Raw genomic sequence first — 23,474 nt, 5'->3', positions numbered from 1 at the left:
GCCGAGTAACCCAGGAGCAGAGCAAGACTGGGATAGGTTTTTACCTGTGTGAAAGCTCTGAAGGGTATATTTTACCTTCTGAGAGAGAAATTTAATCGAAGAAAACTGTGGTGACATCGGCTTTGACAAAATGCGAGGCCTGTCTCTGTGCCATGGTAGCCTATATTTGGAAATAGGCTGTCTGTGCTTCATCAGACCATTCAATCTTACTTACAACACCACCGAACGGAGCTTCACCTCCACCGTTTATCTCCTCGAGGGGCACTTCTCTTTTTCTGCCCCAGTTGTTACATAATTACAGCCATTATTTGAGAACAATTTTCCACAGGCTCTCCGAGCCAGTGATCGCCACTGTTGCTATGACGTTTGTCGGGCATTGACAAAGCATGTTTGAAGTGGGTGGCAGGGGGCCGGCGACCTTTGGGTCAGTACTTGGGCAGCTCCACACGCACCTGCTGGGGAACGCTGGCTACTGGACCTGAACGGTGACCATCAAAGAGCGCGAGGCAGTAACTCTGCAGCTGCATGTCTCACTGTCAGCAGGGCCGTGCTTGCTTCTAAATGAGTGAGCTAAATGCTCTGTGTTGGACAAACAATCGGTCGCAGAAATACTTTGGAAAACAAAGAATCTGCGGCTTCACTTGTTTTAAGTTGAGCTTGAGAATCACATCCAATAGAGAAAAAAAACCTGAACTCAAACAGTTCAGGTTTGAGTGACACTGGAAAACTGGTGAGCACAGATTCATATTTTAAAATCTAATCAAGTCAAGTCATCTTGAAAATGTATTGTGACTATTAACTTTATTACATCTAAAATGGTCCCATTGTTCATGTTATTAATCATTATTACATCACTGGCACCTGTTGGCTTGCAGGGCTAGAAATTGTTACGTCACAGAAGGGCTGTTTTACAGTGGGGAAAAAGACAGTTAATGGAAAAAAGTATAGGTTCTATTTATGTACCTAACATTTAGAAAAAAGGAATCAGGATTTCCAGACAAAGACTGGGAAGGAAAATGTGACCCAGAGAATCAACAATTGTGTAAAATAAAAAAAGAAGTTTCTTTTCAAGAGATAATACTTCTGTCTCAGCCCTCGATAGCAGTGCTAATTTCTCATGTGACCCTTTGGGAAAATTAGTTTTCCACTCCTGCTCTAAGACCTAAACCTTGGCCTGATCTGAACATCCACAGGCAAAAAAATGAAATGTCATGAGCGCTTCTTCCTGTTCATTGTCAAACCCATTCTTGTACAATAAAACACAATTTTCCACAATCTTACTGAGAGGTTCTCAAATGAAAAACTATTTTAAAATGTTCTGTGCACAGTGTTCATTTTAGATGAACACCTGCGGATTTTGTTGGCGGTCAGCATACACACCACAAACTCTCGTTCATGGTCGAGCTCCGATGCTATTTTCCTGGGAAAAGAGTGGCGATCTTCCACCTCTCATCTTTTGGATCCAAACATTGCTGTGATCCGCTGTTCAGTTCTTCTGCTTGTAAGGCTCTTACACATTTTAACAATATTGTAAGTTCACAGCTGTCCCCACTATATGACACTAATTTAATAAACTTTATGCCACAACATGTAGTTTGATGTGTGCAGATTTGCATGACGAAAATGAAAGCTGAATTGCAGTCGCCATCAGTCGACGTGATTGCGCAAGAATAACACGTGCAACACATAAGCATGGCCAGAGCCCTTGTGGCGTTTATGGGTTGGAGTGGAATCACAAAAAAAGGAGAAGAATATTGACGCAGTTGGAAGGAGAGGCCCACTTGGGGTGTCAATGTCCCAAAGAGAGGTGGAGAAAGTACTTATTAGCATCTACTAGCATTTTACATTTGCATTTACTGTCATGACTATGTCAGTGTCTCATCAGAAGGACTTAATGCAACATGTTTAAGGCTGCGTCCCAATTCTATCCCTTAGCCCTTACTCTTACCTCTACCCCTTTGAAATGCGCGTTCATGAGAGTCTGAGGGGTGTCCAATTTCACTATTGCGCAGAGGCGGAGGGGTAAGGGGAAGGGCTATTCACCCCTCGAAACGAAGCGTTTACAGATGCACACTTTAAACAGAGGGGTAGGAGGAGTTTCAAACTTCCACGCACCTCACCAACAAGGACTCGCATTTCACATATATACGCTTCTAAAGTTATATAAACCTGTTGTGTATGAGGACATGGCGCCGAAGGACTCGCATTTCACATATATACGCTTATAAAGTTATATAAACCTGTTGTGTTTTACACTAGTAAGAACGGCAGTAGCGCTCCCGTCTGCCATATGTAGCTTCCGTGTGTATTTGTTTCGTAGAGACCGTGTTTATAACATTTTATTATTACACTGTATAGTTCCATAGTCTTCTAATATGGGTGTTTTGAAAACAGGGACCCCCGAGCAGACAAGGAAGCTCCTCCGCTTTCCCATGGTGAATGAGGAAATATTTTTGAATTCCAATACAGCACAAAAAATGAGGTAATCCATGTCTCCGTCTATTTCTTCGCCTTGATGTGGAACGGCTGAAAACGAAACAAAGCAGCCAAGCTACTGCAACACGTTGAATTTGGGACGGCATGACGATGCTCCTGCTGGAAAATCAACAAATATTCGTGGCTCAGCGCTGCTGATATAACGGCGCCGTATTATGACGTCAAAACTGTGAGACGGAGCGAGAGGGGTGGGGGTGAGCAGAGGGAGAGGGGTGTCCCAAATCTAAGGGCTTAAACTTTTATCCCTTTGCCTTTGCCCTCGTTTTGGAGGAGGAGGGCTAAGGGGTAGGGGTAAGGGTACAAAATTGAATTAGGATTGGGCCAAAGTCTGCTTGTGGTATTGTTTCGATGGATGATCACAATGACTCAAAAACTTTGACTCCGTATGGATGTGGACCAGTTTAGCTAGTTGATGTAGATCGCAGCAGCATCACCATCACCTCAAATATATGACACTGTTTGAATTTGACCGCATGTTGTTTTTGGTCGCAAGGCCATGGTAAGGGCTGTCCTTGAACTGGTCTCAAAGTGCAACGTATGACCATCGATTCAAAGCCGAGACCAAAGCTTTCGCCACGGTTCTCCCACGACGGCCATCTTTCGTCTGGGACGGCCCGAAATATCGCAGTGTGGAACCCCTTTCCTGAAGCAATGCAACCCCTAGTGGCCAAATAAGAACACCAGTTTCTTTTATGAGGAGTGGCAGATCAAACCTTTTCATGAGCTGTTCTTGTCCTGCACGCCTCAGGCTAACATTTCATATTTGAAAACAAACATAAAAAGACAATTTCAGTTATGAAAAAGTGTGACGTTAAAACAAAAAGTTTTGCTGTGTGCCAAATCTCATAAATGTACACCAACACTTCATTTAGAAAGTACAAGTACACTGATGGTAAGTACATGTGTGTTGAAACAGCATACGTAACTTTTGGAGAACTATGATCTTAGTAGAAGTAATTACAGTATTCTGGCACAATGAGTTGTGTTGATATCGGAGCCTTCAGGGTAATTATAGTGAACAACAGGACGAGACGGGATTCAAAGGGGAATGACTTTGACAGATGACACAAAGAAAACAAGCATTCTGACAGGCTGAGCAGCATTTAACACTTTGCTAGTAATTCATAACGTTCCAGCCAAATGAGCTGGAATCTTGCCAACTGTATAAATATACATCCGAGACACTGATGTCAATTTGTCGCTCATTACACACACATTAAAAAAAGATGGGTGCCGGTGTCACCGTTTCAACGGCTCATGCCATCCCTGTATCACTGCAGTGTTTGTGTCTGCTTGCCGCATGTGCCAGCATTCACACTTATAAACCATGCACATATTCATGAAATCTCATTACGCCACCCTCTATTCTGAAGCCGCAGAACAAAATCTAGTCCCTGAGGCGCCGCACACTCAGGTGCAAACTCACAGAGGCACACGCGTCAAACCCAGCCACCTCCCTCTCTGTTATGATCAAATATGTGGTACGGCGGCTCTGTGAGGGCGTACGTGGGCTGGCAGCAGCCCTGGGACGCATCCGCAGCAGGAAAATGACAAACACACTGGCTAATTAGCAGGAAGCTGGCCGGCCAAGCGTGATGCAGAGACACAGAGCGACTGTCACTGCTGAGTCCCTTGTCTGTAAATACACACACTGTGTATATCTCTGCATGTAATATGTGCTTGTCTGACTGCTTGTGTGTGTCGGAGGGTCTGAGCTTGCTGCGATGCAGCGGTCTATTTTTAGTCTGAGGGTAATTTTGTGAACTGAGCCGCGGTCCCTGCAGCACAGTGGCACTCTGTCTTGTAGGTGAGTAACTTCGAGTCAAACCAGTTTTTTGTTATGCCAATGAAACACTATAATTTGATCTAAAAGCCTGCAGAGGCCTCGGTGGGGCCTGGAAGCTGCAGCTTTAAATCCCAAGTCAGGGACGATTTATCTGAGAGGTAATTAAAGAACAGTAGTGCTTCCATGCCGGCTGAGATGCACGTACACTCCAGAGACTGCCTGATTTGGAGCCGTTCCAAAGAATATCTGTGGGTTACTTCAGCCTCGTTTACACGTAAATTAAGCGTGTGTATGTGTGTGTGTGTGTATGTTTGTGTCTGTGTGCGGTTTCATTACAAAAACAAACAACAGCACCCACAAGTGGTCCAACATGGAAGCGGTGTTTCTGATGTCTGTTTCGTTTTCAGAATGCGAAACTTATCTGAAATGAAAACAATGTGTTTTCAATTGAAACGTCATTGTGTGAACGGGGCCTAAAACTTATCATGATTACTGGGATTCAGCAAGTAAATGGGAAATGTATTTCACTTATATATCGATTTTCAGCTGTGTGAGCAGCCCCCAAAGCGCTTTACATGACTCACCACATTCACCCATTCACACACACACATTCACACAACCATTGGAGGCTGTAGCCATGCAAGGCGCTGTCACTCCAATGGGAGCAGTACTGTACCCATGACACAACCAACTGAGTAAAACCAGACACAATACAAACTGGATTTTTAACCTGCTGAAAACTCAAGTATGTCCAAACAGCAGCAGGAACTATTCTATTATGCCGCCTTAATTACAACTGCGAGGTTGTTTGGAGTGGACCTCCTGTTAGGTCCACTTCAAAGCTCTGAGGTCTGTGCTGCATTCAGACTTCAGTCACGCTTCATTATACCTGCAGCTGCAGCAAAGACCTCTGACGACTTGTTCACCAAGATGTGCATGCCAGTGGTCACAGTTCCACCTCCACCAGGGTTTGTTTAAAGCAAAATATATGTGTCATCTGTCCGGTCATTGTTGCTGCTGCACATATAAAGTACAACATTTCCCCAACGGTATCTCCACAATGAAACCGATGATGTTAAATACCAAAGATGTGTAGGCTGGTAATGTATACAGCACCACTAACTAAGCGTCCAGTGACAGAACGCAGACGCTTATAGGAGAATGATGATAGGACCCGTGCGGAATAACAGGAGGATTTGTGTCCCGGTGCGCCCTGTGATGTTTTGTCAGAAGCAGAATGGGTGTTGCTCATTCAAAATGTGATTTATTTCATGACAGCGTTGTGGTATGCAAGGGGGAGGGGGTATGAGTGACTCATGCTTCCTCTGAGGCAAGATCCTTTTGTTCGGAGCTGTTCTTGTCAGAGTCGTGTTTCTGCGCAATTTTCCAGCTGTTTGATGGCGGGGGTGATGAGCCCGAGCACCTGGGAGGGCTGCGGGCCGGGGAGAACGAGCGTGGAGGCGCCGGTGAAGCGTTATGATGGATACCCTGTCATCCCTGTCGACGCACCTCATGACACACGTTCAATCTTGGTCCCGCGACACCTGTTGATAGGGCAGGACGAGATTTCACGCCACGGTGGTGCAGTGGAAGAAAGAAAACGAAAGAAAGTGGGGGCGAAAAGCAGTGGGGACATTTTTAAGTTGCCTCAAACCACATGAAGATTTGTATGCGGGACCTCATATTGAAATTCGTCATGTGCCGAGCTGGAGCAGACTTTTGGCAGTAAAACGCCTGAGCCAATGGCAGCTTGAAGGTCAAAAAGAAAGAGAAGTGAAGGCTCTGCAACAAGCATAATTACACCCTATTTTATAGTTCCGATCACAGACATGAATATGCATGTGGGATGTAATGCAGACATTCAGCATCAAGGTCTTAAATGTGAAAATGTGCACAGCCACAGCCACACGTTGTGAATACCTTCCAGCAGGAGCAGCAATAAACACATGGCCGTCAGTCATGCAATGAGTCCCAATCAATCAAGGATCTGTGCAGCTCACCTGCCTAGAGCTGCGCACACATGTGAACCAGGGATGAGGAAACGCTCAACAAACACAATGGGAAGTTTTATTTGTAGATGTGGTGATCATGTGTCCAGGAGTGTCCATGAACAAGACACCAAACCCCAAACTGCTCCCACTGGATGGATTGAGTGCCTTACATTTTCTTTTAAGGAATCTCCAAAAGGGGATTAATAAAGTATGGTTCTTTTTTTAAGTTCAGTTTTTCAAATGAACCAGAAACAAACCTAACCAGGATAACTTGTCAACATACAGCATCTTTCTTTACTTTTATCCTAAAAGCTTCTGGATTAACTGCTTATCTTGTCTTGTGTTTTTGCATCGCAGGCAAGCTTATCTTTTCCTCCCCAAGTGGCTGTTCAAGGCACTGCATGTCAGGTTGTGTGAAGATAAAACTTTTTCAAATTTAAAATCCACTATGAGGAGAATAGAAAAATAAACACACGTTAACGGCGTCTGGAGACTTTGCTCGCCCCGGGCAGGATATCGCCCAGATATAACCCAGTTTAGGAGAAAAAAACGAAATGCACACCCGGCAGATTCAGATCAAAGAGACTGACCGAGGTCTTCTTAGATCTGGAGTATTGCTCTGGTTCTGTCTATGTTTTAACCTTTCAACATCACTTAACTTTGTCCACGAAAAAGAATCAATGTCAAACATACTTATGTAAAAAAAAAAAAAACATGCGGTAGGGCAGAATAAGGGAAAGACAAGACATATCACTAAAAAAATGTTCATTTAAAATGATGAATGTCAAAGAAAGCACAGGTTTCTTTAGTCATGAGATCACAGGGGAGACGCTACAGAGAAGGGCAAGGTTCAGTGAATAAAACTATCAAGTAGGTGACCTCTGGAGTTAATTTGAGTACGTAAAGAAGCAAATCCCACCTTGGAGGCAGAAGTGGTGTCCACAGTGGAGGAGGTGACGGCAGTGGACGCTTCGCTGACAGACGTGCTGGAAAGCTGCTCACCCAACGGTTTGGACATCATGCGAGCGCTCTGCGGCCTACACACACAAAAACACACAACATAGTTAGTGTACGGAGCACAAATGTACCTCGGGTGTTGGTGGGGGGGGTTCCTTCGTTTACCAGCAGTGTTTCTTTAGTGTTGACCTTCTGGCGTTTCCTGCTTCGTGCCTCCTTGTGTCTCAGAAACCTGGACTGTTTACTGTTCTAAAAGCACGAGGACTCAGAGCGTGACCACAAAGGGTGTGGTTACTCACATTTGTGACTTTAGTTACAGTGAGCTTGATACCAAAGTCCTGTACGAGAGGAGAAGGAAGGGACGTTTGATTGAGTTCCAGTTTCTTGGTCTTTCGCACAGCCACAATGTCTGTCTGACATCTTCAGAAATCGAAGTTATAAGCAGCAGCTGATGCTTTTAAAACATGTGGAATCCGTATATTTGTTCAGGATTGGTGAACATCAAAAAAGTTCAGCTATAGTGCATTAAGTGACAGCTGAATGACCCGGAGACAGGATGTCTTAAATTCTCTCTGTCCCCCGCACCTCGAAGGGCGGTGAATAAAAATCCTTCCAACGTGTGCTCGGGGGCACCCACAAAATCTTTATTTTATTATATTGTCCCCTCACGTTGGCAAAGATCTGTTACCTTACAAGGTATTTTTTACAGCACAAAGCAGATAAAACAGACCTAAAAACAGAGATGCACACCACAAAAATAGGAAAATAAAACCCCACAATACTGCAGACTGTGACATGTTTTCACCATCTTTTATACCGAATGCTGACCAAACGCAGGAGTTAAATGTCCAAACCAGACAACATTATCTCACACTCCAATAAAATGAACAGGATGGTTGAGGTCGCTTTAGTTCTGAAGTTATTTTTAGTTCATTTCAAATCTATTTCCCTGATACATGGTGCCAGTGACAACATAGTTTCATTCTATGACTATGATGAAAACTGATTTAAATTCAGATTGATGATGCCATTTGTCAACCCAATTACAAACTCGTTAATTTTATTTTATTTCTTTTTTTTTTGGGTCTTGTCCTGTTCGACAGCTATTATATGATTGCAAGCCTTTAAGTGTCAAAACGTTTTTTGCTCTTGTAACAGGAATGGATTGAGGATCTCTGACATTATTGCCAAAACATTGCTCCGCAAACATGAAACTTCTCCATAATAAAAATGTGAAAATAATGTGTTTTCACTTGGAATGTTGTGATTTCGATCCTGAAGAGGACAGTGACACAAAAACAAGGTGGTGGGAAGATTCGGGACCAAAGCAGGTTGAAGTCACAGAAAGCAGAACTACATCATCCATGTTGAAAAGGAACATAAATAACTGAGTCTCTATCACGACTGTTTGAGCTGATTCTGGCTAATTCAAATATGGAGGTACACGTTCAATGAATCAGTTCTCACAGTATAAACGACAACCAAAATAATAAGAGAAGCAAAGGCAAAAAAAACCCGGGTTTCACTCGTACACAGCTCAGGATTGATGTGTTTACAGTTGTATTCATCGTCCTGATCGTCATATATTCATTTATTTAAATAGCTCAGAGTAAAATTCGCAAGGCTTCATGAATCCACGATGGTAAAATATTAACAGGTCTGCAGACAAGAGCAGCTGTTAATAAAATATTATCAGCTTTTGTTTTTTTTCCCCTAGTAATTTTCTTCTGTTATGCTGAGAATTTCAAAAAGAGCCCAAGTGCTGGATTTGATGTTCTTATTTATTTTTCAGACGGGCTGCAAGTTGCGGATGATTTTCAGTTGCTAAGGATACAAGTACAGCTTGAGGTCTCCATTCATTATACAGCTGTACTGCTTCAAACAACACAGCATTACTGCTGGTTTTTGCAGGTCTATGTGGCTTTGGTAATTGTCATTTCATTGTGATTCAGCAGAGGTGCAATGTGTTCTAGCAGGTTCACAAGTCCACAATATGCTACGAAATACATTTTGGGGTAAACTAATGAACATGTTCAACACCTTTGCTGGGTTACTGATAGAGGAATGACACTTGGATTTTAATTCAAATGTGGGTTTTTATTTTCAGAACATGCACAACCTGACCACAATACCTGTTTGTAATCTAAAGCCAACACCCATCCATCTTTTTGTACCCCTTTATTTAGACAAACATAAGGCCTGCAGGCCAAAACTAGATTGCAAGAGGCTCCAACATGGCCAAATAGACATTTGCATCATCTTCGCTCCAATTAAGTGCATACTGTATATAAAGCGTCTATTGAATAATTGTTCCATCATCCCAAGGCAAACACACTCAAAATCACACCAACAGGAGGTTTTAATATTCATCGATTCAGCTTCAACGTGTTTTTATGCAGAAACCAGAGTCATAGGAGAAAACCAACAACTTTTCTTCTTTTGTCATTTTCTTATTTTCAGCATTGATTTAGTCTATACATCTGCACTCACGTCACGTCTCTCTGATTTCCATGCTTCACGTCAAAATCTGTTTAAACGTTTATGATACAGTAACAGTCTTGATGAAATGTGACTTTGCTGTCGACAGTCTGAGTCTGTATTTGCATAAAGAGGGCTCCATTATTGCTGCAGTCTCATCAGCAGCGAGACAGACGACTTTTTTTTTTTTTTTTTTTTTTAATCGTCGACGGCCCGACACCAGGCGGAGTGTGTGTGTGTAAATCTGTCTGATTAGTTTCAAAGGAGGAAACAATGGCGGTGTAATATATCCCTTCATCCAAGATAATTACTGAGCCCTACATTTCACTCTGACGCACACTCCCTGGTCGCTCCCAAAATAATCCACAAACTTTAAGTCTCTCCAGACATTTGCATGTGAACAGTAGTTCCCATCACTAAACATTAATGAAACGAATCATACATTGCTCGGAGTCTTGATTTTTTTTGTGTGTGTGTGTAATAAAACCTTAAAAATATCCCCATCCTGTTATTCAGATGACATCTTAGCTGCATTTGTCTTTTTCCAATACTAAGACAGAGCACTCTCCACTCCACTACAGGCGGCGCCGTGTCACTCCAACACATTCAGCACATCAGCAGCTCCTATCTGCAGATGCTTCCTTTGAATCTCTTCTAACGTGGCGTGGGAGGCTTGAAAGAGCGAGATAGACATTAGCCCACATTTTGCCGTCAAATAGAATTTCATGCAAACTTTTTCAGGTCAAGAACTCAAACATGGCACTTTGATGCATTTTCTTCAAAGTGAGGGTAAAGAAAATTATATGTTCCAGTGACAAATCTTGAATAGGAGTGATTTTTAAAAAAAAGAAACATTTGGTATTGGGGGTGTGGGGGGGGGGGGTCATTGTTCTTTAATTGAAAGCTCAAATTGGACATAATCTCAGATCTCCTGTGATAAAAATGTGAACACAAACTTAGCTCAAGTGCAATTAAAAACTAAATTCTGTCTTTTTTAAAGGTTTTTATTGTCATCCTATAATTTCCTTATCAAGACGAAGGGTTAAGTGCAGCTTTTTGTCAAATATTGCCAATTTATTCAGCATTTTGACACGTCAGTGTTGAGAAAGATAAAGCTCTTGGGGGATAAAAGCAGCTCTAAAAGAGTTTCTGACCTTCTTGCTAAGGCAGAAATCTGCAGAAAGGGAGGGAGCGCACACAAAGCCAGATCACAATATGAAACAAAGGAAACTGAGTTGTTTTTTTTTATTTATTATTCCATCCTGCCTCAAAAGACGAATTCGATTGAATGCATTCGACCTGATGCTTTGCAGGAGTTCAACTGACTTCAGGAACAACAGGACGGCAGTCAAAGGGCGGCGCTACCGAACCCCGGACTGGAGTGACAAGTGCAGCGGAGCAGGACAGAGGCGTGACCTCTCTTTTCTGTGAATTAATCGATACGTGTCACGACTCCCGCAGGTCCAGGGCAAAACATGCTACTTATTTACTTCAAAGGCTTGTGAGAGTCACGCTGGTAATCTGTTCACCTCTTCACGGCCAATGGAGAGATAACAGTGGAGTGAAAACAAGAGAAGAGTGGTGGTAAAATAAAGCAGGGCGGTGAAACAGAAGGCCTCAAGGAGCAAAGTGAAAATAAACTACATTCAGTAAACCAGTGTGTGTGAGACACTCCAAGCGGTGCTTTTAATAAGAAATAGGAGCAGAAAGGGTTAATGTTACCTTTTTTTTTTTTTCAATAGCAGCAATCTCATAACACAGATAGTCCATCCAGATCTATACTATGTAGATCAGGAAGTTCTAGATCAAGTTCTTCACTCCGTCCTGAAAGAGGATCTAGATTTGGTTGAAGGTTCTCTTGGATCCTGATCTGGAACGCTAAAGATTGGGATCTTGATACAGATCTGGTACTCGAGCCAACCAGAGTAGGATCTAGATCGTTCTAGTTTTGGTTCAACTTCCATATGGACTAAACATGAATCTAGATCTGGGATTTGATTCTGCTCTGGATTCTTTCTAGATCCAGATCCATCTGTCCACCAACTGTATGTATAACATCTATAACAGCTATTTCTAAAAGTCGAACACGTGATCGTTTGGTTTTTACTCAGTGTGATCATTCCCCTCCTAAATTGATGAGTCCTGCCACTAAAATTCCCCCATCCATTAAAAATGAAGACAAAATCAAACCTACAACACAGCGATCAGCAATATGAGTCATAATATATCATAGAAGAGGCGACCGATTAGATTGGGAGAAATGTATCACTCAACTTTTAGTTTGCATACGAGTTGGAAATCACCAGACCCATTATTTGAGCCTCAGACACTGAAAGGTGTGAGCAGTTACTATGAATATGAATCAACAGCACAATGAAGAGCCGTCGGTATTCACAATTAAGAGTGTCAAGAAAAGAAAGACGTAATAAAAATAAGCTGATCATCCACGTCAATGATTCTGAATGAAGCCCGGGAGCTTGGACGCCTCCTCTGTTTGGCGACGACACAATGCGAGCAGTGGAGCAGGAGTCACCGCGTTCAAGGTGACGTCTTCCACCTCTGGAGGACGACTGCAAGTCTGTGCTGACAGACATTCGCGATTCTGGAAATCTGTTGCATCCTCTTTTAAATTTCAAAGTGAACGCCACTCGTTTTGCATTTAGGGATAATGTTTCTCCCCACCACAACATTGAATAGTTCCCTTTGTGCTGCATCTGTCCTTGAGACACAGAGACACCCGGTGGCTCTGCCGCTGTACAAAATGTGGCAACGTCACAGTGGAATTTGTGACTTTTGTATATTTAAATAGATGCAGTGCTGGGAAGTGAGGAGGCAAACCCCCCCCCCCCCCCCCCCCCCCCCCCCAAAAAAAAAAAAAAAGAAAGGTAAGGACTCAACCCAAAGACTATTCTTTGAAGTGACTTCAAAAGATAAAAGCTTGAAAATAGACGGCAAAGCTCATCTTCACAAGCTATCATTAAAAGAAGCACTCAGACATGGGACCAAATATCACTAATGATGACTCCAACAGGCAATCAGTGTTCGGAGGACTCTTGCAGTGGATGCAAATACATTGCTATGATGGAAAAACGTGACATAATGATGAATATAACTAAAAAGATGTGACAACGTCGAATAGGGGTGCACCATATTGGACATCAGAATCAGAATTCAGAATCAGAATTGTCTTTAGTGTCATTGTAACAGGTATAACGAAATTGCATAGAAAGTTTGGGGGGAAAGAAGGACAACATGAGGTGAGGAGTGCCGATATTTTTAAAAACAAAATGTTGCCGATACCAATATAGTTCACTCGGGTTTCAGACACCACTTAATAATGACAACATTAAATCACAATTAAAATATTATGCGTTTGTCGACTTGGTGATGGGATTGCTGTTGTTTTGTGCCAAAATAAGAAAACTAATGCAAAATGAAAACCGCATGTATTCTTTGTAACATTTTTTAAAGAAAAATCTATAAGCACTTTCTTTACATTCTCAGAACTTTTTGACAATAACTAAGGCATGAGATGCTTTGTAATGTTCACCCTTTCTGTTTGCAGGAATAATGAAGGTAACATAAAAACATCCCAAAACTAAAACGTATTGACCTGAACTAGTGGGCTGCAGGTGATTCACTATTATTGTATTGATTAAAGTGTTTGTTTTTTCAGGAACAGAAGCCCAAGTGGTTATACAATGCTTAAAATATCAATATGAAGTCAAAACTAAGCACAGACTATTGTGCACACTTATCTGAGCGAGAACCAATAAGAGTCATGTTGATGATGTGCAAACAAATTAGAGAAAAGTGCAGACAAAAATTATAATCCTTCATCCTACAAATTCAGAGGCAGATGTTTCTGCCTGGAAATAAACCCCTCTGTTAAAGCAGGTGCCTCTTCTTCTTCTGTCTTGTATGTGTGTTGTGGCATGCAGATTCATATGTGCAGGTGCCTTCCTCTGACTGGCTGGAGATGTTGACGCCCCGCCTCCAATGGCATTGTTATGCAGATTGCTCTGCACAGGTGCCTTCCTGGGATTGGCTTGGTGTCCTGAGGAGCTGGTTGGAAGACCATAAAAGGCAGAAGACTCATCAGTGGGATAGTTGTTTGTGTGTGCACATGGTGCTTTTGGTGCTACAGCTCGTTGAGATTGGGGAATACTTGTGTTGGAAAGTTCTGTGCTATAATTCCCTTCGTTTGAATGTTTTACGATCTGAGTTTTTGTGAATTGGTTACTGGAACTGCTCTTTGAGAGGCAATTAGACTTCTTTTGGTTTTGTTACCTTTGTGTAAGAGAAGAACTGTTTGCTCAGCCTGTCTTTTGGTTTTGTTACCTTTGTGTAAGAGAACTGTTTGCTCAGCCTGTCTTTTGGTTTTGCTTGTTTTCCATTGGCTGTCGCTGCTATAGTTTGAGCTGTTGGCTTCTGTTGACTGTTACCCTGTTTTTAATTCCCAAAAATGAACCTTAATTTACTTTTATTCACACCTCCGTGAAGCTGTGTCCTACTCCACGCTAAACCACCTGAAAATAGTCCCAATCATTTGTGCTGCATTCGGGCTGGAAACACTGCAGTTTGTGCTGCGTTGCTAGATAATTTCCCCCCCAGGGATTAATAAAGTGATTCTGAGGTTTTAAAGTAGGGGTCTCCAACCCTGGTCCTCGAGGGGCCCCTGTCCTGCAGGGTTTAGCTCCTCCCAGTTGCAACACAGCTGACTCCAATGAGGGACACGTTATTGGGCTTTTTCACAACGTTGGTGATGACGTCATCATTCGATCCAGGTATGCTGAAGCAGGGAGAGAACTAAAACATGCAGGACAGGTTCCTTCGAGGACCGGAGTTGGAAACCTCTGTTTTAAAGATAGAGCTCGTTTATTGTCACGCACATCCCCACATTGTCCAAACTGAACAAAAATAGTTTGTACTGCTTCCTTTTTTGACCTTATTCTAACCTCAAGTTGCCTTCTGAGAGAATACGTGCATACATTTCATACTTGCCTGTAGAGAGGCGTTTACTACAGCCTTGTATAAAAATCAACAATAATGATAATATTAAAGCAAACAGAGCTCTGGTATCAGAATAGCGTCGGTATCGGATCGGAAGTTTCGAATCCATAGAACAATGTGTTGTAGGATATGGGAGACGGTGCTGAGCAGCCTTTCACTGTCACTGAGTCTCCTGTGTGCTAGATGGACCCCAACTGGGACACGAGCCTGGTTGGATTTCCAGAGAAGAAATGGGTTTTAGGTCTTACAGCAGCCAGGTTTCATTTTTCTTTCTTTTCCATTCATTAGAGTAATGTCAAGTTTCTTCTTTTTTTTTTTTTTTTTACCTTGACCGCCTGGTGTGCTCACTGGTCTGATTGGTACAAAATGTTTGATACTGATCTTTGTTTTTTTTTTCTGTGCGTGTTTATCGGCAGATGCTGATTTTGTACCGATACCATGGATCCCTAATTCAAAGACCATGCATGGAACCTCCATATCATAAGTGATGCGTATTAATCTCACTCTGCATTATGAGCCATAGGTCAACAGTGAAACTACATGATGAGCTGCAGGGCTTCTATAATCCGCTCATCAGAGGAGCGGTTTGCCCTCACTTAGTAATGTCTGTGAGGAGAAATGAACAGCGAGGCCGTGTAGATATAATTGCAAAGGAAAAAGAATTGTTGTAAAGATTCTGACATTTCACCACGAGACATTTCCTGTATCTTAATGACATGGCTCCCAAGAAGGAAAAAAAAAGAGGGGAAAAAGTCACTTAACGCACTTCAAACTCCCACAGCGTCGGCCATACAAAAACACTCGCACAGCAGGAAACTAAATATGTTGAAAATCAACAGTTCTGGCAGCCCACACATCTGACATTTCAATACAGTCAGATTTCCATCCTTCAGCGGGTTTTCTGCAGACTAAAGCTTTCAGAAATGTTACAATAAATTATTTGTGAGAGGAAAAAATGCCACTGCATAATCCCCTCTGCAAACAAACAACAAAGATCATTATTTCAGCAATGCAACAGCGTTAGACCCAATTTCCCACAAAGAGTTTTACATTAGGAACAGCTGGAACAAAGATAAAATGTGTCTTAGATGAGTTAGTGAGGACAGCCCGTGTTCCTGATTCACAACAATATTACTCCTGATCAAACAAGTCCACCTACTGGATTCCCATCTTCCTATTTAAATGTCGTTTTCCTGACACGTCTGTTGTAACGGATCACTCGGTGAGATCTTTCCTTTTGATGCTGATGGGGCTAAATTGAACAGCGAGCCTTTCCTTTGCAGATGACTTCGTCTCCCTTCACATTACCTACACTTGGTGTAAAACTAAAGACAAGTTTCAAAGTTAAGTGTTTAAAAAGTTTTCTGTACTTTACAGATGATGATGATGATGTCAGAGGGACATTTAGGGCCTCATTTACACATACCTGAGTATTCAATAAAATGATAATATGTCTGTGCGTTTGGGCCGAGCATTTACACACAAATGCAGCTACGAGTCTCCACAAACGATGATTCCTGAAAACTTTGGCCACAGTGGAGATTTAGAAAGACCGTGTCTGTGTCTCTGTTTGCATCTACAGGGGGGTAAGTGAAAATGTACATCATCATTCGTGATGTTGTTTTTTCCAGGAGTCTGATTGGCCATCATGGCTCCATGCTTCTCGTTACACTGCCCCCTACAGGTTTGGCGGATCATAGTAGCTCTTTTATTTATTTTAAATTTTAAAAAGTGTTTATATACAGCACAGTCATTCCTAGGTGCTTTTAACAGAGAGAATAGAAAAGTCCAACATGTCCACATGAGCAAGCAGGTTTATTTGCGACTGTGGAAAGGAACAACTCCCTCTAACAGGAAGAAACCTTCATAGTAGCTCTGAACCAGGTGTATATGCATGTCAGTAAAGATGTTTTTGTAAATGTCGGGGGAAATATCCGTTTGTGTAAACATGGCGTTAATAAAGTATATTTTAGGTCTGTCCAAATTAAAGCATTAATCCATCCATCAGCATGATTAATCTCATTAAAGATCTTAACACAATTAACCCATTATGCTGCGCAGAATGACTCCCAGAAAAGTCTCTGGCACCACATTTCAAGAAGTTTGTCTAAGTCATGTGTCGAACAGAATAGAAATACTTTAGTAATCCCATATGGAAATCCTTGTTGCATATAATATGCATAACATTGAATCCAGCTACGTGTATGCAAATGAGGCACTGCGAGAGGAGCGCCTACGCTTTGCAAAACATCTAAACTCGTAGGAGCAAATCCAAAACGAAGACAGATTCAGCAACTGCACAGCTTATTTCTCGCCTCAAATGTTTAATAAATACATTTTGCTGAACTGTTTGAGTCGTGAAACAGAAAGTTTGTGTCCAAGCCGCCGCCATGTTGGTCTGGTGCAGGGACAGACGGCTCCCGAGACGCAGTCAGGCGCAGCTCGTGGTTGTGAGCTGTGCTACATGCGACATTCTACAAGCGAAGGGGTTTCAGGGCTCACACAGTCGCGAGGCTGCATGTTAAACATGATTAAAGTATGACTGATGGACTCATTAGTGAAGTGGAGCGTGTGTGGAGCACACAACAGTGCCCAAGTTGAGACCACTCACTGCTCTGTCCTGTACTGAAAGTGTTGCACACTCGAGGTTGACCCAGTGGACTGCAGCTCACCAAGTGTGCGATTTTCAGGTGCGGTGTGTTTGCATGCTGGAGAAACAGTCTCATGGAACGCAGCGTTAACCATGGCGGAGAGAGTGTATGAGTTGAAGAAAGAGGAGGAGGAGGAGGCAGAAAAACAGACATTTGAAGCTGAGGAGGAGGACGATTTGTTTTCGAGACTTGCTGAAGCTGAGCAAATGGAAAAAATTAAAAGCAGGGCTGGTATCCATTTTGGTTTGCGAGCCAGTAGAATGCAGAAGTCAACAAGGAGAACCTGACCGATCACACCACAGTTGGACCACACAGCAGGAGGAGACAGGTGAGCAACATTTTCTTCTGACAGGTGGAGCTGAGCAAAAAAAAAATGACGTCACTTGTTTGCTCACAACCCCGAATGTCAGACGTTTCTTCGTCCTTCTTCTGGAGTACGAATAGACCTGGACTCTGCTGGTCCAAGTGGTCTGGCAATTAAGTGGCTGGTGTTGTACGCCCAAGCTTTCTGGTCTTCTTGATATTTTGGCAGAACAAAGTTTCTAGTATGTCTTATTTTTGTCATTTTCATTCGTATTAAAGAATCTTCAAACTGCAGACATCGCACACGCTCTGTTGCGGGCGATGTTGGTGATGCATCTTTTACCCGATACCCGATACCGGTATCGATGCATCGTTAATTAGCACTCTTTGTTGCATTGAACTGGTACAAAACAAACCCATTTTATCAACCGTTGTTTTTCAATTTGTAGGTCCAATATTCCATAGCACCTGCTGTGTAAGGAAAAAGAAAGTTCCCCTCACTGTCTTATGAAGTGTTCTATCACATTTTATCTCCGACTATATCTCCGTGTTTCGTCTGCACACTGCTGCTATGGCAACGCTCAAAGAGGGGCCATGCTGCAGGCCCGGTGATGCACCACAACACTTTGCTGGCGTGGCTTCGCTGAAGTCTCCATGTCCAACATCAATTCACAGGGAAGGGTCGACAACAGAAAAACACATGTGTGACAAGAGCGAGAGAGATAGAGACGGGAGAGAAGCCTCAGGAGAGACGCTGAGAAAACATAATAACAGGGAAAGAGTTAGCAGAAATGAAATGTGATAAATGGAAAGGCTTGCCAAGCGACAGCCAAGAATTTGGTTCGTCCCCATCTGCAGAGGGGAAGATTTTTGTTTAGTCTGCCACGAATTCTCTCTTTCACTGAAAACTGCATTTAAAGGGTTCTTTAATCTTCAATGACAAGCAAGTTAAATCAAATCAAAGGTTTGGATTGACCATAAACTGGCCTTGAAATCAGTATCAAACTGAAGATTTAACAGTAAACAAGTACAAAAAGACCAAAGTCAGCATTTCTTCAATATGTCCAATACACAAGACCATCTCCTTTGTACATTGCAAACTTCCAGGATTTGCACGACCCTGCGCAGCCCCTGACATGAAGACAGAAAGCCAGACATTATGCTACAGGACTTAGACACACTTCACATAGCGAGACCCAGACAGCAGCAGCTCGAGAAGTCATTCCATCTCCAGCTGCCAAAAAGAGAGCTGATAAGGGACTCCTAGAAGCTGCAAAGTCCTGACACTTCAGCCACTTTAATCCACGATAACTCCCAGTGCGTGGGCCTGCTGGCGCCCACCTCCATGTACACACACACGGACACACACACACACACACACACACACAGTATGCTGCTAACGCTCTCAGATGGAGGTTCAGCTCTGCTTTGATGAACTGTGAGCTGATGCCTTCATCAAAGCTGACGTTGACATCGAACTCCTCCGTTTAAAAAGGAAGAGGCTGACTGGTGCAGACAGAGCTCAGAGTGATGAATGTATGGTGCAATATGAGCTCCAGTGAATTCTGCTGCCAATGAGCCAGTGTGAGGGTGGAAGAAAGACGAAGGTTCGCTCCAGTCTGGCGGGAGAGGCTCACTGGTTACAGGTCGCGATGAATGACTGAGGCTATGTTTACACAACTTTTCGAGTGAATACGTATCATGTTTGCATTTTCGTTTGAGAAAGGTTTTATGTTTACACGGCAACATTCTGAAAACTATGTCCCTTTACATGGAAAAGGCAGCAATGCTGAAAACTGTGAGGTGAGCATGTCAGGCCACTAGTTGGTGCTGTTGGTTGATTTTGGCTGGTTGTTTATGAAGGTACCTGGAACAGCATGACGTGTAGAATTCCGACGAGAGGACGTAATGGGAAAAGTGTAAAGTTGATCCAGAGATGTTGTAAAGTATTTCATGCTCTGTGCTGTGTCCGGTCTCAGCCTGGTGGCATCTGTCGGGGCCCAGGACCCTGCGTCCCTTCTCCTTTTCCTGTGGGCTCCTCCTGGCTGGAGGTGGTCTCTGCATTCTCCCTCTAATGTCTCCGAGGCTGGGGATGTGGCTCTCTCTGGGGCCTTCTTGGAGCGTTCCCACCCCTGTCATGTCCGGGAGTCATGCCAGTTTCTAATAAAGGCGACAACAGGAGGAGATACCAAATCTCTTCCTGTTGCAAGACCAAAAATTGTTCTGACACTGAAAGACTCTCAATCGATTGTTTGCCCGAGCTGCCAAACAGGACAAGGCGAGCAAAAAGGGAAGGGAAAAAAAAGCACAAAATACGTGTTTTCAGTGGTTCAAAGCACCATTGTAAACTGACACCCAGAACTTGGGGTGGGCGATATACATCGTTTACGATAATATCGTCATTGTTGTTTTAACGATGTGCAAATTTACATTATGGAGTATGCAAATGACTTCACTAAAACAACTAAAAACACACGTTGAAACCCCACACATTCACTGAACAAGAGTTACGTAACTTGCGTAAAGCAGCAAACCGCAGCAGGTCACATGATCTCTCACTGGCGTGTTCCCGGCAGGTTAGCGTGCCTCTAAACATAAACATTTGAAAGACAACATGGACACACGGCCCGCGGATGCTCCAACTTCAGAAGATTTAATTCCAAGACGTGGATCGACTTCAGTTGCATGGAAGTACTTTGGCTTTGAAAAGACTGATGTTACCCAAAAGACCGTAATCTGCAAAGTTTGTCGAAAAGCCGTTGCCGCTAAATGCAGCTCGACAACCAACCTGTTTCACCACTTGCGGACTAACCACACGAAGGAATACGAAGAATGTCAAAAGCTAGCTGCCAAAGAAAAACCTAAGTCGGCGAAGGTAACGTTACCTGCTGCACGACACAGCCAACAAACGTTAGCGGACTCAATCAACAGAAAACTGCCTTATGACAAAAAAAGCACCCGATGGCGAGACGTAACAAATGCTATCACCAATTAAATAGCAAAAGAAATGGTGCCGATTCAGGTGGTGGAGAGAGAGAAGGCTTTAAACAGCTTGTGAATACGCTGGACCCGAGATATACCCGAGATATACAGTGCCTGGTCGGAAATATTTCAGCTTTTGTTTGCTCTTGCAGACAAATACAAATAAAAAGGAGCATTTTTCCTTTAAAACGTTGTGTCCATTAATATCATCCACTAGAAACAATTAATGAGCTATAACTCAGGCTGTAAAAAACACACATTTAAAGAATATCGTCTAATTATCGTTATCGTCAAAATCCCCCAAAATATCGAGATATAATTTTTTGTCCATATCGCACACCCCTACCCAGAACACAATGAAGGTTTTACGTTTTCACTTAAAATTGGAAGCTATCTCAGTTGGACATTACTGTAGATTTACAAAAGAAACTGTGGCATTTGTCATAACTACATACATAATTTTCATCCAAGCCCCAAATAGAACAGTGTTTTTCATAGTGATCTAGTCAGGTGTGCCGTGGGAAATGATCCCATTTCACATTTTTTCTAAAAAAAACATTTGCTTTCACAGCCGCTGTCAGAGCAGTGTGCAGAGTAATCGTGTATGAACACTGTAGCGAGCGCCGCGGAAGAATCGCTCGGAGTCGAGATTCTTTTCTGCTAGCTGAACACCAGAGGCTTTTATTTTGACATGAACACACCCAACCGGAACTTCATAACAGGATGAGACTCCACACAACACATTTCTCACTCATGGTTGCACACCAACATCCAACAAACCAAACCAAGCTAGACGAAATAATGAACTATCTGAACCGAGGAACAAAAACACAACACAAGCACAAATCAACACACACAACAACCCCAACAACAACCCTCGATAACCTCCGGCAACACATATCCTGAACTCCCATCATGCCCTGCAGCAACCAACTCCGTGATGCTACAATACTCTTCACCACTAGATGGCAGCACAGAACGTTGCCGGTGAAATTAAACTTAACAGCCGTCAGTGTGGTTAATCTCCAACAGCCGTCAGTGTGGTTCATCTCCACCTCCTGCTGTTCCCATCTTGTATCAAAGTACTGAGTCAGTGACAGTGATGGAGAAGTTTTTGAAAAGGAAGAATGTTAACCAGGATATCAGCTCTGTGTTCATCCATCAGGTCCAGGTTTCACACTGAGTGAGTCAAAATTAAAAAAAAGAAATTGGGAAATACTTTTTTTCTGTATTTATTTGATTCCTGTTGATAAAACGTTGATGAGAATTACTTTATATTGTTAATAGAGGCTACAGAGTTTCAAATGTTAACATTTCCGGGTGGTGGTGTGGCTCGAGATTTTTCCAAACAAAAAAGTGTGCCTTGGCTCAAAAAAGGCTGAAAAACAATGAAATAGAAGCACAATGGATGTTTTGGATGGTCGAAATCATTCCTCTTGCTGTGCTTCCAATTGTGAAGTAACAATAGGATGATGAGGGCTCACAGATAAGGGAAGGTAGCTCTGTAATCTGCTTCACACATTAATAGTAATTAGTCTTTGTTTGGAATGCTACGTTGTAATTACATGAGAGGATGTTCATGAGCATCTGCTATCAAACACCCCACAAATACCAACATCATTATCCAGTACTACAAACAAAACAGGACAGAGCTGGGAACTCAGATTTATGTTGGGATTGGGAAATTAAAGACATAATAAGCTAAAATCAGAGAGCAATAACAAAAGGTCAATGCATTCAATAGTTATTGATCCTAATGTGCTGTGATTAAATGAGATTAGCCATCAAAATCATATGTGACTGATTAAAAGCTGCAATTACGCACTCCAAGTCCAAGCTCCTCTTACAGTTTTAGTATTAGTAAATCAATCGGGACAAGAGGCTACTTCCCCATACTTTCATACTGCAGGATGTTTCAGATAACAATAATGTACGCACAATAGGACGAGGTACTGACAAGACATACGATAAGCACGTAACCTTTTAAGTGAGGTACCCACATGAGTACCAGGAGATGAAGTTTGGTCTGATCAACAGAGAAAATCCAATTCTCTGCAGCTTCTTTAGCCTTGTCTGTAAATAAAACCACTGCAACTTGACTGACTGAAGGTCTCACAGTAAAGAACATATTCATGTGGTTTTGTGCAGTTGTTCATTGTGTGTGCCGAGTCTCCAACCATGGTTGCCATAGTTTAATGACAATGCCATCAAGACATTTACAGTGGCCTCATCTGTGACCAACAACATCTTCCAGTTGTCAAAACCTGTATCCTGGAAAACCTCAATAACAAACTGGATACAGACACAATGGAAACAATCTCCATCAAAGCTTCTGTTCTCCCTTCACGCTACAGATTTAAAAAGCTGATGAGCAAAATAGCTTCTTCGTGAGCAAAAGCTTCTGCCATTTCCTTTTCTTGTGTTTTTTAAAGAATGAGTGAAATACTTAGAAAACAAACCTGTTTTGTTTGACAGATGTGGAAGAGAGCGGCGTATCTTGAACCACAGTACAACACGTTCCTCCTTAAACTTCAAACCATGCCATACATTTTCAGAAAAACTCACTTCACGTACGATTTGTAATGTCGAGGTAGCTGCTGAATGTGTTGCTTCTTAATAAGACTCCATATCGTCAGTAGCTCATGTCATCAGAAACTCCTGTACCTCATTTAAAGTCCTAGTGAAATGAAAATTCGACCTCCAAAACACTGGCTATCGCTTCTAGGGACAATTTTATGCCAACTGGCCCGAGGGTAAAATGTTAAAACTCGGCAATCTGCGAGTAAATAGCCGATAAACAGCAGTATTTCCTCTGCT

At 42.5% G+C, this 23,474-nt stretch overlaps 1 protein-coding gene across 5 annotated transcripts in view; it reads right to left on the bottom strand.

Moving 5' to 3' along the window:
* The window catches only part of LOC308136603 (pleckstrin homology domain-containing family A member 7-like), a 172,572-nt gene that overhangs the window by 52,148 nt on the left and 96,950 nt on the right, over positions 1-23,474 (bottom strand). For all 5 annotated transcript variants that reach the window (XM_080505016.1, XM_080505017.1, XM_080505018.1 and 2 more), the window contains exon 5: positions 7,193-7,310. In XM_080505016.1, the coding sequence (XP_080361142.1) occupies positions 7,193-7,310 (118 nt within the window). The remainder of the gene's footprint in view (positions 1-7,192; positions 7,311-23,474) is intronic.

Source organism: Blennius ocellaris (genome assembly GCF_963422515.1).
Source record: "Blennius ocellaris genome assembly, chromosome: 11".
Taxonomy (NCBI): domain Eukaryota; kingdom Metazoa; phylum Chordata; class Actinopteri; order Blenniiformes; family Blenniidae; genus Blennius; species Blennius ocellaris.
Note: the sequence above shows the minus strand (reverse complement) of the source record. Positions and strands in the feature narration are given on the sequence as shown.